Genomic DNA, 13,387 nt, shown 5'->3' on the forward strand with positions numbered 1-13,387 from the left:
TTTTAAGCCCCTAAAGATTGAGAAGGCAAATAAATAAATAAATAAATGGGACCTGAGCGACAGCACAGTGGGTAGGGCGTTTGCCTTGCATGCGGCTGACTCGGGTTCGATCCCCGGTGTCCCACATGGTCCCCCGAGCACTGCCAGGCTGCCTGGAATAATTCCTGAGTGCAGAGCCGGGAGTAACCCCTGAGCATTGCTAGGTGTGACCCAAAAAGCAAAAAATAAAATAAAATAAAGATTGAGAAGACTCCACTTCCAGGCCCTCCCTATTCATCATTGGCCATGGTCTGTCTATTCATCTTGGAAAGTGCCTTTTGGTTTCTTTACCTCTCAGTACAAGAAAATCAACAATTGGATAAATCAGTACTGAATAATTTATGTATGTTAAGTTTGGGGGCCTCCACTAGAAGAATCCATACATGTGTTGCACTTGGTCCAGAAAGTTAACAGTGCATTATGGACAATATTTTGGCTCTGACATCATATGGAGGCCTGGACCTAATATAGCCAGAAAGAAGCTAGTAGATCGGTCACTCGTAAAAATTCTGGCAGCTCTAGGGAGCATGAACATCAAATGAAAGAACCCCAAGTTAAGAAACAACGGGAGTAGAATACATTTGAAGAAAATCAATATCAAATAATAATCAACTCATATTTCCTTCTCTTCTTATACCATTTCAAAGTGACATTAAAAGCATACCAGTGCTCTTTGAAGATCATAATATTAAGAGCTCTCAGCTTTGTTCTACACGATATGATCTCAAAGTAGTTAAATATTTCTCTTTTATGAAATAGGGAGGGCTCCCACACGTTGCTGGGTGGGTGGTGGTTGCGCTGGGGATGTGGGTGGGGGACTTGGCTGGAAGCCATTCCTAGTGACACTTGACCGGTGTGGTCAGATGGTTCAGTGCTCAGGCCCAGCAATGTGGTGCTGCTCTAGCCTGGCCTGACTATGTTGAGGGCCAACAGGATCACACTCAGTGCTGCTCAGGGGGCCCTATGGTTCCAGGGCACAAACTCAGGTCTCTGCACAGGCAATGCAGATATGCACCCCTGACCATTGCGCTATTTTCTTGGCCCCAGATGTTTTTTTCTTTCTCTTAAAACTACTGGGCAGAGGTTATAGATGAATTTTACAGTCTTCACAACTTGTTATAGAAAAAGTTGAACATAGAGAATATATAACTTAAGCAGAGATGGAGAAGGGGGAAGAGGCACAAAAATGCTCAACCATTCACCACTTGGGAGTTTCTGAGGACTGCCTTCTAATTCCCTTTTACCTATTCTAGGTATAGTATATAGTATAACATATTATGCCTAGGTGGTATCAGGGATCTAACCCAGGCCTCACAGAGATACATCCCCAACCCCAATATAATTTATATTTGACTAAATATAGGATAATTGATTTTATTCCTCAGCCAATTTCACGTTCAAATTTAGTTATTCATCGAATTTACATCACTTCTGGATTTTTTCTCTTAGATGATTTCTGGAGAATCAAACAGTAAGTAAGGAAGAGAGTTGCAAGAAGTCAGAACTCCTCAAAATCTTGGTTGAGTGGTTAATGTAAAGAATATAAGTTGGGACTCAGACCCTAAGCTTTTCCTAGCATTTTCAGCATTTGGTAGGCCATCTTCAGTTTGCTATTTGGGGATCTTGAGGCTTGTGAGTTTTAGCGCATTAACATCAGAACCTCCATCAAACTGGCATTAAAGGGTTCATGAATGTAGATTTAATGTGGAGTATTATTATCTTTAGTTCCAGAGAACCAAAGAATCTCATTTAAATCAACAATGAGAACTGGAGTAAATTTATGGTGAGACCTGAAAGAAGAATTGGATAAAAATCAACAAAACGGAAGTGTGGGCACTAGTGTCTGAAAGTACTGTACCGGCGATTGTAATTTAATGGCCCTTAAGTCCCTGGGTGCATGCAGACCGTGACTATCTCAGTGGAGAGCTGGTTCTCAGTGGCATCCTGGAAAGGATTTATAACTCACAATGCAGCCACATGATAACCACAATAAACCCAGATGACATGCTTGATGGGTCAGTGAGCCTGTCTAGAATAGGAAAGCCTTGAACCGTGGGGATCAGGAAGTACCAAGTGCCTTCTGTCCTATAGTATCTGTCCTTAGTAATAAAAACATAAAACTCTTAGCAGTGGAGTTCTGATTGTACCCACATAAGCAGAGTTTGAAGGAGATTAAGTGGCACATAGAAGTTGTTATTCTCAGACCCATTTAATTCTTATTTCTTTTTATGTATTAGGAGAAGTCCCTTCTGCATATGGTTCCCTTGGATGATGGTGCCAGTGAGAGACCCCTTCAGATCCCCAAGGAGATCTGGCTTCTGGTAGATCACTTATTCAAGTATGCCTCTCAACAAGTAAGTGAGCAGGGACGGACTTGCCCTGCAACTTTGGGAGGTGTGTGAGTCTGGTAGGAAATAAGAATGCCTGTCAGTAGAGTACTTTTGACTTTCCCAAGCTACCTACATACAATAGCACTGTCAGATCACCTTAGCAGATAGAAGTATTCCTATGTACAGATGAGGGAGGTAAAGCACCTCAGCTAAGCCAATGATAGAAACTTTGGCAGAGCTGAAACCCAAAGTAATTATGCATGTCTTCTGGTTACACCTTTTCCCCTGGACCGGGGCAAAATGTCTGTCATGCCAGTTTTAGCTGTCATATTAGCATTGCAGATTTTATTATTCAAAGCAAACTTCAAGCCCATATTTTCAGCTTGGTTTTCATCACTCTTCAATTGTTTCTGATATACTAGCCACCCCTAGCCCATTTCCCCACACAAAAGAGGTTTCTTGGAGCCAAATTGAAAGATAATATTTTCTTACTTACTGAAGAATAATGCAACTTCAAGATTTAGTATGGCGATGACATTTATACCACCCTGAGCATCCCATAGGATTAGAGTGCAGTGCTCCTGACTGGACCCTACTTCTTCTTAGCAAGAAGCTAGAAGTAGGAATACCTAGTCTTTAGATCCAACCATCTCTATTCTCCTACCACTTCAGGAAAAGGCTAAAACCTTTGAGAAGAGTCTTCTGATTTGAAATAAAATTTCACACGAATTACTGAGATGATAAGCAGAAAGGGTGCCATTTTTGCTCCTTGTTCCCAATTGTCGATGTGTATTCCATTTGTCCCTTTCTTTTCTTTTTTTTTTTACTTTTTGAGTCACATACGGTGATGCACAGGGTTACTCCTGGCTCTCCACTCAGGAATTACTCCTGGTGGTACTCGGGGGACCATATGGGATGCTGGGAACCAAACCGGGTCAGTCACGTGCAAAGCAAACGCCCTACCTGCTGTGCTATTGCTCCAGCCCCTGTCCCTTTATTTTCTGCTGCTTTCTGGAACCTAGGGTGCTTATCACCCTAATTATTTTGCTTTTTCCCATTCATTGTAACCTCTTCCATAGGAGGACCTGTTCCAGGAGCCTGGGTTGCAAGATGAGTTAAAGGCAATCATTGAATGTCTGGATACCACCATTCCTGAGAAAGTTCGTATCTTTTTTTTAAATGGCTGAAGAAGCTGGATGAGGACTTGACCAAACTTCTTCCCATCTACATTCGACTTTTTGTGTTTCCATCTTTCTTTCCTTCATCACTGTCTTTTATTGTAGAGTACCCATTGACTACCCAGTTGTGTTTCTCTCTTCCTTCTGGGAACTTTTGACCTCTTTCTGTGTCATTGTCTTACTAAAAGGAATCAGGCAATAGTAACAACATTTTAATAAGCATGGAATAGAGAATCTACCAGGTTTGTTCTGCTTCATGCAGTGATTATTCCTGCCACCGCATGTCCTGTCTTCAGGACAAGGAGGAAGATGGCAGCTAGTTTCGAGGATTCATCTAGTGTGAACTGTCATTCTGCAGGCCCTGTTCTCCTGCCCCTCAGACAGGGTCTAGCCTCCCAAGAATCTTTCATCAGTTCTACCACAATTCGGCTACAGCATTCCTGGACCAGTGAAATAGCAAACCCCAGTCAGGGCCTCTCTGAAAAAGAGGAAGGAGAACAGCCCATGAGGGAGTTTGAAGAACAGAACACACAGGGCCTCTTCGTGGTCTTTTTCCTGGAATCCCTTTCCCTTGACTTCAGTTTATCCAGCTGGCTCTAATCACTCTGTGGCAGAAGCACTGGTCATTTTCTTGGAAGCCCTACCAGAGCCTGTCATCTGTTATGAGTTGTATCAGCGGTGCCTCGACTCTTCTCAAGATCCCCGGATATGCCGGCAGGTGTGTGTTCGTTCTTTGGGGATATGTTTGGGGCAGGTTTTCCCACGGGGACATCATCAGCTATACAAAGCCAGCCAGTAGGCACCACCTACATCCGTTTGTTTTTTCCATGACAGAGCACCCACACGGAGAGCTGGGATCCATACACTTTAGGTTGTTTGATTTCGTATTAGACATGCCACCACCCAGTTTATGTTTACAGAAAACCTGGGGTGGAAACCTCAGCTTCAGGATAAGGTTAAGGAGGCTAAATGTACATGGGGAAATCTGACATTACCAGGGAGAGTGACACGTGGGGACCTTTTTTTAATTGAATTTCCATGAAATACACAGTTACAAAGTTGTTCATGACTGGGTTTCAGTCAAACAATAGAGACCCTGGGGTTTTTGTTTTGTTTTGTTTTTTTGCTTTTTGGGTCACACCTGACGATGCTTAGGGGTTACTCTTGGCTCATGCACTCAGGAGCTACTCCTGGCGGTGCTCAGGGGACCAAATCGGATGCTGGGAGTCGAACCTGGGTCGGCCGCATGCAAGGCAAATGCCCTACCCACTGTGATATCGCTCCAGCCCCAGGACCCTGTTTTTTTTAAATCTTTTTGGTGTTTGTTTTTAATCCTGAAATGCTTTGATGCGCACTAGCTGAGATTCCATCTGAATACGACACTTCGGAGTATTGGGATGAATCCCATTCATGTTAACTAACATCACAAAGATGACCGTACCCCTAACAAATGCCATGACTACCCACCTGGAGAAATGTGAAGCAAGCAGATTAATCTTAATCTGCTTTTGAGGTGGGGTATGCATTTGAATGTGGCTGGCCATGTGGCCTTGTCATTGAGTAAACAGGTACAACCAGACACCTTCTATATTAACATTGGGTCAGGCTGTGACAGATGTGTGGAGTCTTCTAAAGGTTGGATTATGAACTACTTTTATAGCAGCTTTTCCTACCTCCCTTTCGTTTGTTCTCACTGCCCACTTTGCCGTTTTTTAAAAAACAGGTGATTTCCCAGCTTCCAAGATGCCACAGAAATGTTTTCCGTTACTTGATGGCATTCCTCCGCGAACTCTTAAAATTCTCTGAGTATAACAATGTCAACGCCAACATGATTGGTAAGACTGCTTCCTCCAAAAGGGGCACAGGGGCTAAGGACAATCGTGTACATAGTTCTTAATAACTTTCTAAATAACCAGGCACACTCCTGCCACTCCTGTCAGCCTTATCCCCTAGCCCCAAAACTCATCCCAAAGGTTTTGTTTAGGATGTATCTCACAAAGGGTTCCGCTGGTTTCCTTTCTCTCTTCTTCTAGCTACTCTCTTCACTAGTCTTCTCCTGAGGCCTCCACCCAACCTTATGGCAAGACAGACTCCAAGTGACCGCCAACGTGCTATCCAGTTCCTTCTGGGATTTCTGCTTGGAAGTGATGAAGACTAAGCCTCTTCCCCTTCTACTCTTCAAGAGTCTAGAGGAAGAAGACCTTTTGCACCAAGTATTTTAGACTAACATGAAAAATCATGCTACAGAAAGGGGCCTCAAACTGTTGGCATTGAAAACAAAACCTACTATTTCTAGTGCAAAACAAAGAGTTTCCTAGTCACTCCTTTACCATATTCTACACAGCAGAATACTTTTAGACTTATATTGCCAAGCCAAAGTTACCGTATTTTGGTGTTTATGTGTTTTCTCTTTATACAACAAAGAGATCTGTATTTACACTCCTTTACCTGGGGATGTATTTGTTGCCCTCCTGCCCAGCTGTCATGATAATCCTTTGCACCCTAGGTCTAGATTCTGAGATGTTCCCATTCTAGGCCTACAGGCACTACTTAATAATAGCTCAGACTTGTCCACGGTCAAGCACTTTTGCCCCACCCCTCCCGGTACCGCCCCTTTGCACTCTACTCCATTAGTTCCTACCATGCCAAAGGACGTCTGAGTCAGGTTAGTGACTCTCTGAGTGTCCTCAACAGTGTGGCCTAACTGTCTCCATGTGATTATTACCTGCATTTGTGCATTTCTACTAAATGGCATCTGTATGTCTCTGCAATGTTGGCACTGGGTGGAACCATATCCTATAAATATTCTCTGCTACCGTATTTAGTAGCGGAATTTTCAGGAGTGTTAGGGATCACATCTCATTGATGTGAGAGAATCACAGAGTGGAAGCACTTTGAGCATTTCAGGAGTAAGAATATTTGTGCTTGACAAGTCTTGCTTCCTACTGTCCCTTTTTGTTCTTAGTCACATGTTATGTAATAAGTATCCTGGATGTCTATAGCACCCACCCCCCCACTTAGAAATCCATCTCAGGAGCAACTCTTACACTACAGTCAAAAGCAAAACCTGCATCTCCAGGGGCCTCTTTAGAGATGCTGTTGCTTTCACCAATGAGGACATGGAGGTCTCTGAAGTCTCAGGCTGGCTATCACTCTCTCCTTCAGCAGAGCTGACTCTCAGCTAGTCCACCAGCTCCCAGCAGTTCAGGCATCTTATTCAGGCTGCATAAAAGAAACTGGGCAGTGGAACCAACCAAGCATCTTTCTCTCCCACCCAAGACAACCCTCTGAGCTTTTCATTTACTCAAGCTCTGGGGTAGCCTTTTGGAAAATTTAGATTGCTTGAAAAAACAGCCACCAATCACTGAGTGTATCAGTGCAGTTGACTTTCTCCTGGTTTGCTTTCTTCAAAACCACCGAATCAACTTATTCTTGTCTGTTACAGACAGACTTTCTATCTAACCTTAAGCATTGAGCCCTAACTCCTCAGACCGTTTAAGGAGAGAGCCAGGACAACACCACCACTGAATGGTTCTCCAGATCTCCCATCTCCCATTGGTTGAGTTCTTTGAGATAAGAGAGGATATATTCCTATAATATATAATTCAGCATTTTCCTGATGGGGAGTTGTGGAGCTCAGAATCAAGTTACTGCCAAATAGCCGCAGATCTGACATATCAGGGGCTAGATGTTGAATTAATTGGTTAATGGGAGGGGCTGAGTGATAGTATGGGGGGTAGGTCACTTGCCATGTGATTGTTTGGTTCCCGGTACCCTATATGGTCCCCTGAGCCCACCAGGAGTGATCCCTGAGCACAAAGCTAGGAGTATGTTCTGAGCACCTCTGGGTGTAGTCCAGAAAAAAAAAGTTAGTGGGGGACTTGAGCAGAACCTTCTGTCATCTACAGTAGCAATATAACTGCCACAGCAGAGGCAGATTTTCATTGCTGTGGCAAAGTCCTAACACAAAGACAGGGTAGAACGTCTCCTAGGCAACGTTTTCTAGTTTATTACCAACCTGGGACCTTGAGATGTTCAAAGACGTGGTTAGCGTGCTGTGTGCAGCTTCCTAGCTGTTTCTTTAGAAGTCAGATGATCTCCGTTAATTTACTGCCACAACCATTTGTCTAGGGGTTAAGGACATCAGACAATCTCTAAGTAGAGGGGCATAAGAAATCTGCTTCCCTCCTGTGCCTCCTCCAGCACTCAACCGCTAATTCCTAAGTACCTCTAACGTGTTCTTTCATAGCCTCTCTAAAGTAAGGAGTTCAGCTCCCGTTGGTAGGAAAGGACCCTGCATCTGCTGTTTGGGGGAAGAAATGATTCAAACCCACATGGTGAAGTTACATTAGTCTCCCTTTTACTGTTTTCTGATTCTTATTCTGTAATTGTTCTATTTCCCCAAAATGTCTTGGTCACTAAGCAAAGCTGCTAGTGGAATTCCGTATTCCGTATCATCTTTTTTTATTATAATTTATTGCAAATTTTTTTCTGAATAAATATATGTTGTGTGAAAAAACAGAGCATTATTTCGGTGGGGAAGAATCAAAGAGGGAAGTTAAGTTTGGGTCCCATTTGAGTGCTGGAGTCCACACAGCTCTGCCTATAATTATCATTTACTGTCTCACAGAGAAATCTCATAAGAATATTTTATGCATTTGACTTTAAAGATGAGAACTCACATATTTTCATAAACTAATTTTTTAAAGTCCTATGCTTTCAGAGAAAGCCAAGGATTCTTATTTTTACCTTGAGGATTCAGGTAACGAATTAATTGTTGGGAAAAAGGATATTGATTTTTTTAATTGAGGTAATAATGGCTTACTACACAATAATATGTTTTGGAATACAGAGTCATACATCTTTAGATGTACATTACCACACCACATTCAAGATATCAGTTTTTTATTCAAATGTTATTGATTAACCAATGTTTTCCAGTACTGTATACTTTCTAGAATCCAGTTCCAGACCTCACTGTATTTATGTGCTTTGCTCACTCAGCATCCAAATCCTAGTGCACAAAAGAAAGGGGATTTTTTTGTTTGTTATTTTGTTTTTAAGGGTGCTAGGGTTCAACAAAACCTCATACATGAAAAGCATGAGCCACATCCCATGCCCCACATTTCTAGTGCAATTACCCTGTAAAGTTAACTTCCTCTTGGGACCAGAGAGAAAGTACAGCAGGTAGGGCATCTGCCTTGCACATGATTGACTTTGACCCCCAGCACTCTGTATTGTCCTCGGAACCCTGCCAGGAGTGAATCCTGAGCACAAAGCCAAGAGTAAGCCCTGGGCATTCATTGCTGGGTGTGGCCCCCAAACCCAGTGAATAAAATTGACTCCCTCTGAGTCCTTGTAAGGATATTGATTCTTTTTTGCTTCAATGCTTGGGCCGGAGGATATAGAATTTCTTGACCCTGTGGTGGTCAGGGCCACACCTAGCAGTGCTAAGGAGGCCATGTAGCGCCAGGCATAGAAGCTGAACTGGGTGCATGGTAGGTATGTACCCTAACTACTCATCCCTTAAGGATGTTGGTTCTTTTTTCCTGGGGCACACCCAGCTGAGTTCAGGGCTTCTTCCTGGCGCTGTTCTCAGAGATCGCTCTGGGTGGGATTCACAAGACCATATGTGGTGCCAGGGATTAAACTGGGGTCAGCTGCATGCCTTAACTTCCTGTGCTCTCTCTCTATCCTAGTATTTTGATAATGATTCTGAAAATCAGTCTGGGTCAAATCCATGATTGCTCCAAATTATCTGAAATCTGGCAATTCCTAATGTATACATTTTGGGAGAACCCAGCTGTTCTTTTTTTTTTTTTATTTTATTGAATCACCATGAGATAGTTACAAGCTTTCATGTTTGGGTTACAATCACACAATGGTCAGACACCCATCCCCCCACCAGTGCACATTCACCACCACCAATATCCCCGGTATACCCCCCCTTTCCCACCCTCCCCCTGCCTCCATAGCAGACAATATTCCCCATAATCTCTCTCTACTTTTGGGCATTATGAACCCAGCTGTTCTTGCCAGTAGCCTCAGAAATAGAGACATGCCCCCACGAAAGAGCCTATTTTCACACATTTCATTTTACAACCATTGAAATCCAGTTTTTTCTACTTCCAGTGTGATGAAATTCAAAACTTAGTACTTTGCAAGGAAGCAGGGGCAAGAAGATTACAATTCTTGGAAGAAACGTTCCACTTTCAGAGGAACCCCCTCATAGGAGCATGCTGCCATTGATGGCTTGTGAACTCCTTTAGAGACTTGGGGTTTCAGAATCCATTCCTTTTTGACTGAAGAGACCTCAGCTGGATGTTTGTTTTCAACTAGGGCCCTCCCTCGTCCAGTTTCCTCCAAGCGTAAGCTTAACTTTGATGATTGTGCTGATTCAGTGTTGTTGTAAAAGGTTAGTTTAGCCCCCCCACCCCCTGGAGACCTTGCAGAAGGATGTATTCCCTTTTGCTAGTGAATCTCCCCAGTGGATGGAGACTGACACCCCGCTGTTTCTGCCAGGCAGCAAGGCATGATCAGTAGTCACTTTCCCAGAGGCTAATAGTTGCAACACTTAGAGATTTGGGGGCTGCTGCTACAGTACAGCCTTTAAGGTCTTGTTTTGTTTTGTTTTGGTGTTACACCGAGCGATGCTCAGGGGTATCTCCTGGCTTCACGCTCAGGAATTACTCCTGATGATATTCGGGAACCATATGGGATTCCAGGGATCGAATCCAGATCAACCATGTGCAAGGCAAGTGCCCTACCTACTGTGCTATCTCTTCTGCCCCACCGTTAGAGTCTTTCTGACTACAGAGCAAGCCCCTTGCTCTTGCTGAAGCCTAATATAAAGGGGATGTTGAATGTTAGGGAGAGAATATTAATGATGGTCAAATCCAAGCCCATTGTTCCAATGGACAAAGTCAGACTCACAGGAGACAAAGAAGTACTTAAGATCACTCTTACCAATAACTGTAGACTCAAGCACCATGTGGAGTCATCCCTGTCAGAGTCAGGGGAAAACCCAGAGGAGTGCTAGATGTGGCCCCAAAAACAAAAAAAAATAATCACTTTGGTCAATGACATAGCACAACATATTGTCAAAAAGAGCTTAAGCTTTGGACTTAAAATAGTTCTTTGTCCAACTTAAAAAGAATTTTTATGGTTCCAGAGAGATAATAGAGAGGATGGGCACTTGTCTTGCACATGGCTGACCCAGGTTCAATCCCCAGTATCTCATGTGGTCACCTGAGACCAACAGGAGTGATCCCTGACTATAGATCCAGAAGAAAGCCCCTAGTACAGCCAGGTGTGCCCCCTCACCAAAAAAATAGTTTTTATCAAAATAACCCTACATTTTAACATTATCAATTTCATTTTCAAACCATATAGTCAAATAAATTATCAACTGTTAACATTTTTCACTGATTTCATCATGTCAGTGACACTTGGTTTTCATTGTAGCATCAGGGACTTCGTCGTCTATGTGACCTTAAATTAGCTAACTTCCAATTAACTGACCTATAAAACAGAATGGACATGGTGCTAAACTTGCATGATTTAATTGCATCAACATCACCACATTCCTGACAAAAATCTTTTAATTACTTCCCAATGCATTTAGAAGAAAATGCAAACAGACAAAAACAAATCCTTGAATACTAACAGAACTAAAGTTTTTGGGAGGTTGTGCATGGTGGGAGCAAAGGATGATGGGACTTCAAGGAATTGTGGTAAAGGGTTATTGGCTAAAGGGTGGTGGACTTGGTGGTAACATTTGATGAGATGTACACCTTTGTTCCTAACTAGTATACAGTGTGGTAAACTAACATCACAATAGAAAAAAAGATGTGTTTTCAAAGTATAGAAGAAAATTCAGAGCTTCCCCTGGCCTCCTAAGTAGTACAATATTAGTTGAGAACAAAACTAAGAAGCAAGAAATAGATTCTGGTTTATGTTGGGTGCCATGACAAGTGTTGCTTTAGTTAACATTTTTTTATTTCTGGCCATCACTAAAACATTATTTGAGGACCTGGTTTTATTATACATAGTTATAAATAATCATCATAGTTCTTTACAGGGTTGTTTTGGTCTGGGGGAACACAGCTGGCAGTACACAGAGCTTATTCCTGGCTCTGTACTCATGGATTACTCTTGGCAGTGCTCAGGGAACCATATGTGGCACCAGGGATTGAACTAGAGTTGGCCTTGTACAAGGTAAGTGCCTTAACCTCTGTACTGTCACCCTGGCTTCCTACATAAAGCCACAGTCTTCAAGACTATCCACAGTCATTAAGTGAGGGCTTGTTCTACACCTCCTTATGTTACATGGAGTCTTCCACTCTACCAAAGACTTTCTGGTTTTTGTTTGATGCAACAACCTTGCCAGTTCAGAAAAATCCCGCCCTGTATTCAGCCACCTCCCATACTTCTCTATTTCAGAGTTTTACTGCATATCTTTTGGAAATGGGGTGAGGTTAAAAGAATAAATAACAAGTTCCATCACCAGCCTGTGGCTCCTGGCTGCTGTTGAGCCACTGTGGACACTCGTGCCACCTGCCCATGGCTCCAACTGATTCCTTTGATTATTTTTGAGGGAGGTGCATCTGGGACCACAACTGGAAGTGCTCAGAGTTCCGTATGTATCGCCGAGGTTCAAAACAGGGACATAGATGCAATCGTGACTAGCATCTACCCCCTGTACCGTTTCTCAGTCGCATGCTTCCTTGGCTCTTGCCTATCTCATACCTGGCCCTGCCTTGAGTGCATGGTTCCTAGCCCTTGTCTGCCTTATGGGAAAAGCCCAGCTCTAGCTCTGATATTTTCTCTTGTTCTGCCCTCATAAATCCATTCTCACCCAACCAGTACTACTTTCTTCACTCTGCCCTGTGTCTATAACTTTTTCTTTCACTTTTCTGTCACCTGTTTAGACCAGTGGTGTCAACTGCCAGTCTATGGGTGTAAAGTATTCAAAAGTCACTAACTCTGCTTAGCTTCTTAAACTGTGGGTTGCAGCCCCATATGTTAGCTGAATGTGGGCATCAGGAGAGCATTTGGCCAAAGTGAAAGGTTTCTTAGAACACATGACCAAAAATTGATTCTAATTCAACAATATCATGAATTCAAGATGTTACTGCAGTGCTTGTTCGTGTTGTAGTATGTGGGCAAAAAGTAATTGCTAGTGGGAAAAATTTTAAGAAGCTGTGATTTAGACAAGTGGATACCCATGCAGGGGCCGGGAGGTAGTACAACAGGTAAGGTGCATGCATTGTACGTGGCCAACCCGGGTTTGATTCCCAGCACCCCATATGGTGCTATGATCAGCATCAAGAGTGATCCTTGGGGCTGGAGCAATAGCACAGTGGGTAGGACTACCCTTGCCTTGCACACGGCCAACCCAGGTTTGATTCCTAGCATCCCGTGTGATCCCCTGAGCACCGCCAGGGGTAATTCCTGAGTGCAGAGCCAGCAGTAACCCCTGTGCATCGCCGGGTATGACCCAAAAAGCAACTGTGCTATCGCTCCAGTCCCTAAGTAGAAATATTTTTAAACACCTTAGACCAGGAGCCAGAGAGATAATATAGGAGGTAAGACTCTTACATTGGACATAGCCAACCTCTGCTTGAATTCCCTGGTGCCCCATATGGTCCCCTGAGCACCAGAAAAAAAATAAAACTCCCTAGCCTTGCACTTCTCAGACTGGATTGTGCATCAAAATCACTTGGAGGACTCTGCCTCATACCAAAGGTCTGTTTTGGGACCTGTGATGTTACCTTCCTAAATTCCTAGATCATGAAAAGTCCACTGAGCTGGGGGCCACATTCAGACTCAGTGACTCAG

General features: G+C 43.3%; 1 protein-coding gene across 1 annotated transcript in view; it reads left to right on the forward strand.

The window, feature by feature from the left end:
• The window catches only part of OCRL (OCRL inositol polyphosphate-5-phosphatase), an 83,542-nt gene extending 75,367 nt beyond the window's left edge, over positions 1-8,175 (forward strand). Inside the window, exons 21-25 of the mRNA XM_056107754.1 lie at positions 2,277-2,393; positions 3,449-3,533; positions 4,138-4,265; positions 5,271-5,382; positions 5,581-8,175. Coding sequence (XP_055963729.1) covers positions 2,277-2,393; positions 3,449-3,533; positions 4,138-4,265; positions 5,271-5,382; positions 5,581-5,705 — 567 coding nt within the window. The 3' untranslated portion in view covers positions 5,706-8,175. The remainder of the gene's footprint in view (positions 1-2,276; positions 2,394-3,448; positions 3,534-4,137; positions 4,266-5,270; positions 5,383-5,580) is intronic.
• The last annotated feature ends 5,212 nt before the right edge of the window (positions 8,176-13,387 follow it).

Source organism: Sorex fumeus, unplaced genomic scaffold (genome assembly GCF_029834395.1).
Source record: "Sorex fumeus unplaced genomic scaffold, SorFum_2.1 ptg000171l, whole genome shotgun sequence".
Lineage (NCBI taxonomy): Eukaryota > Metazoa > Chordata > Mammalia > Eulipotyphla > Soricidae > Sorex > Sorex fumeus.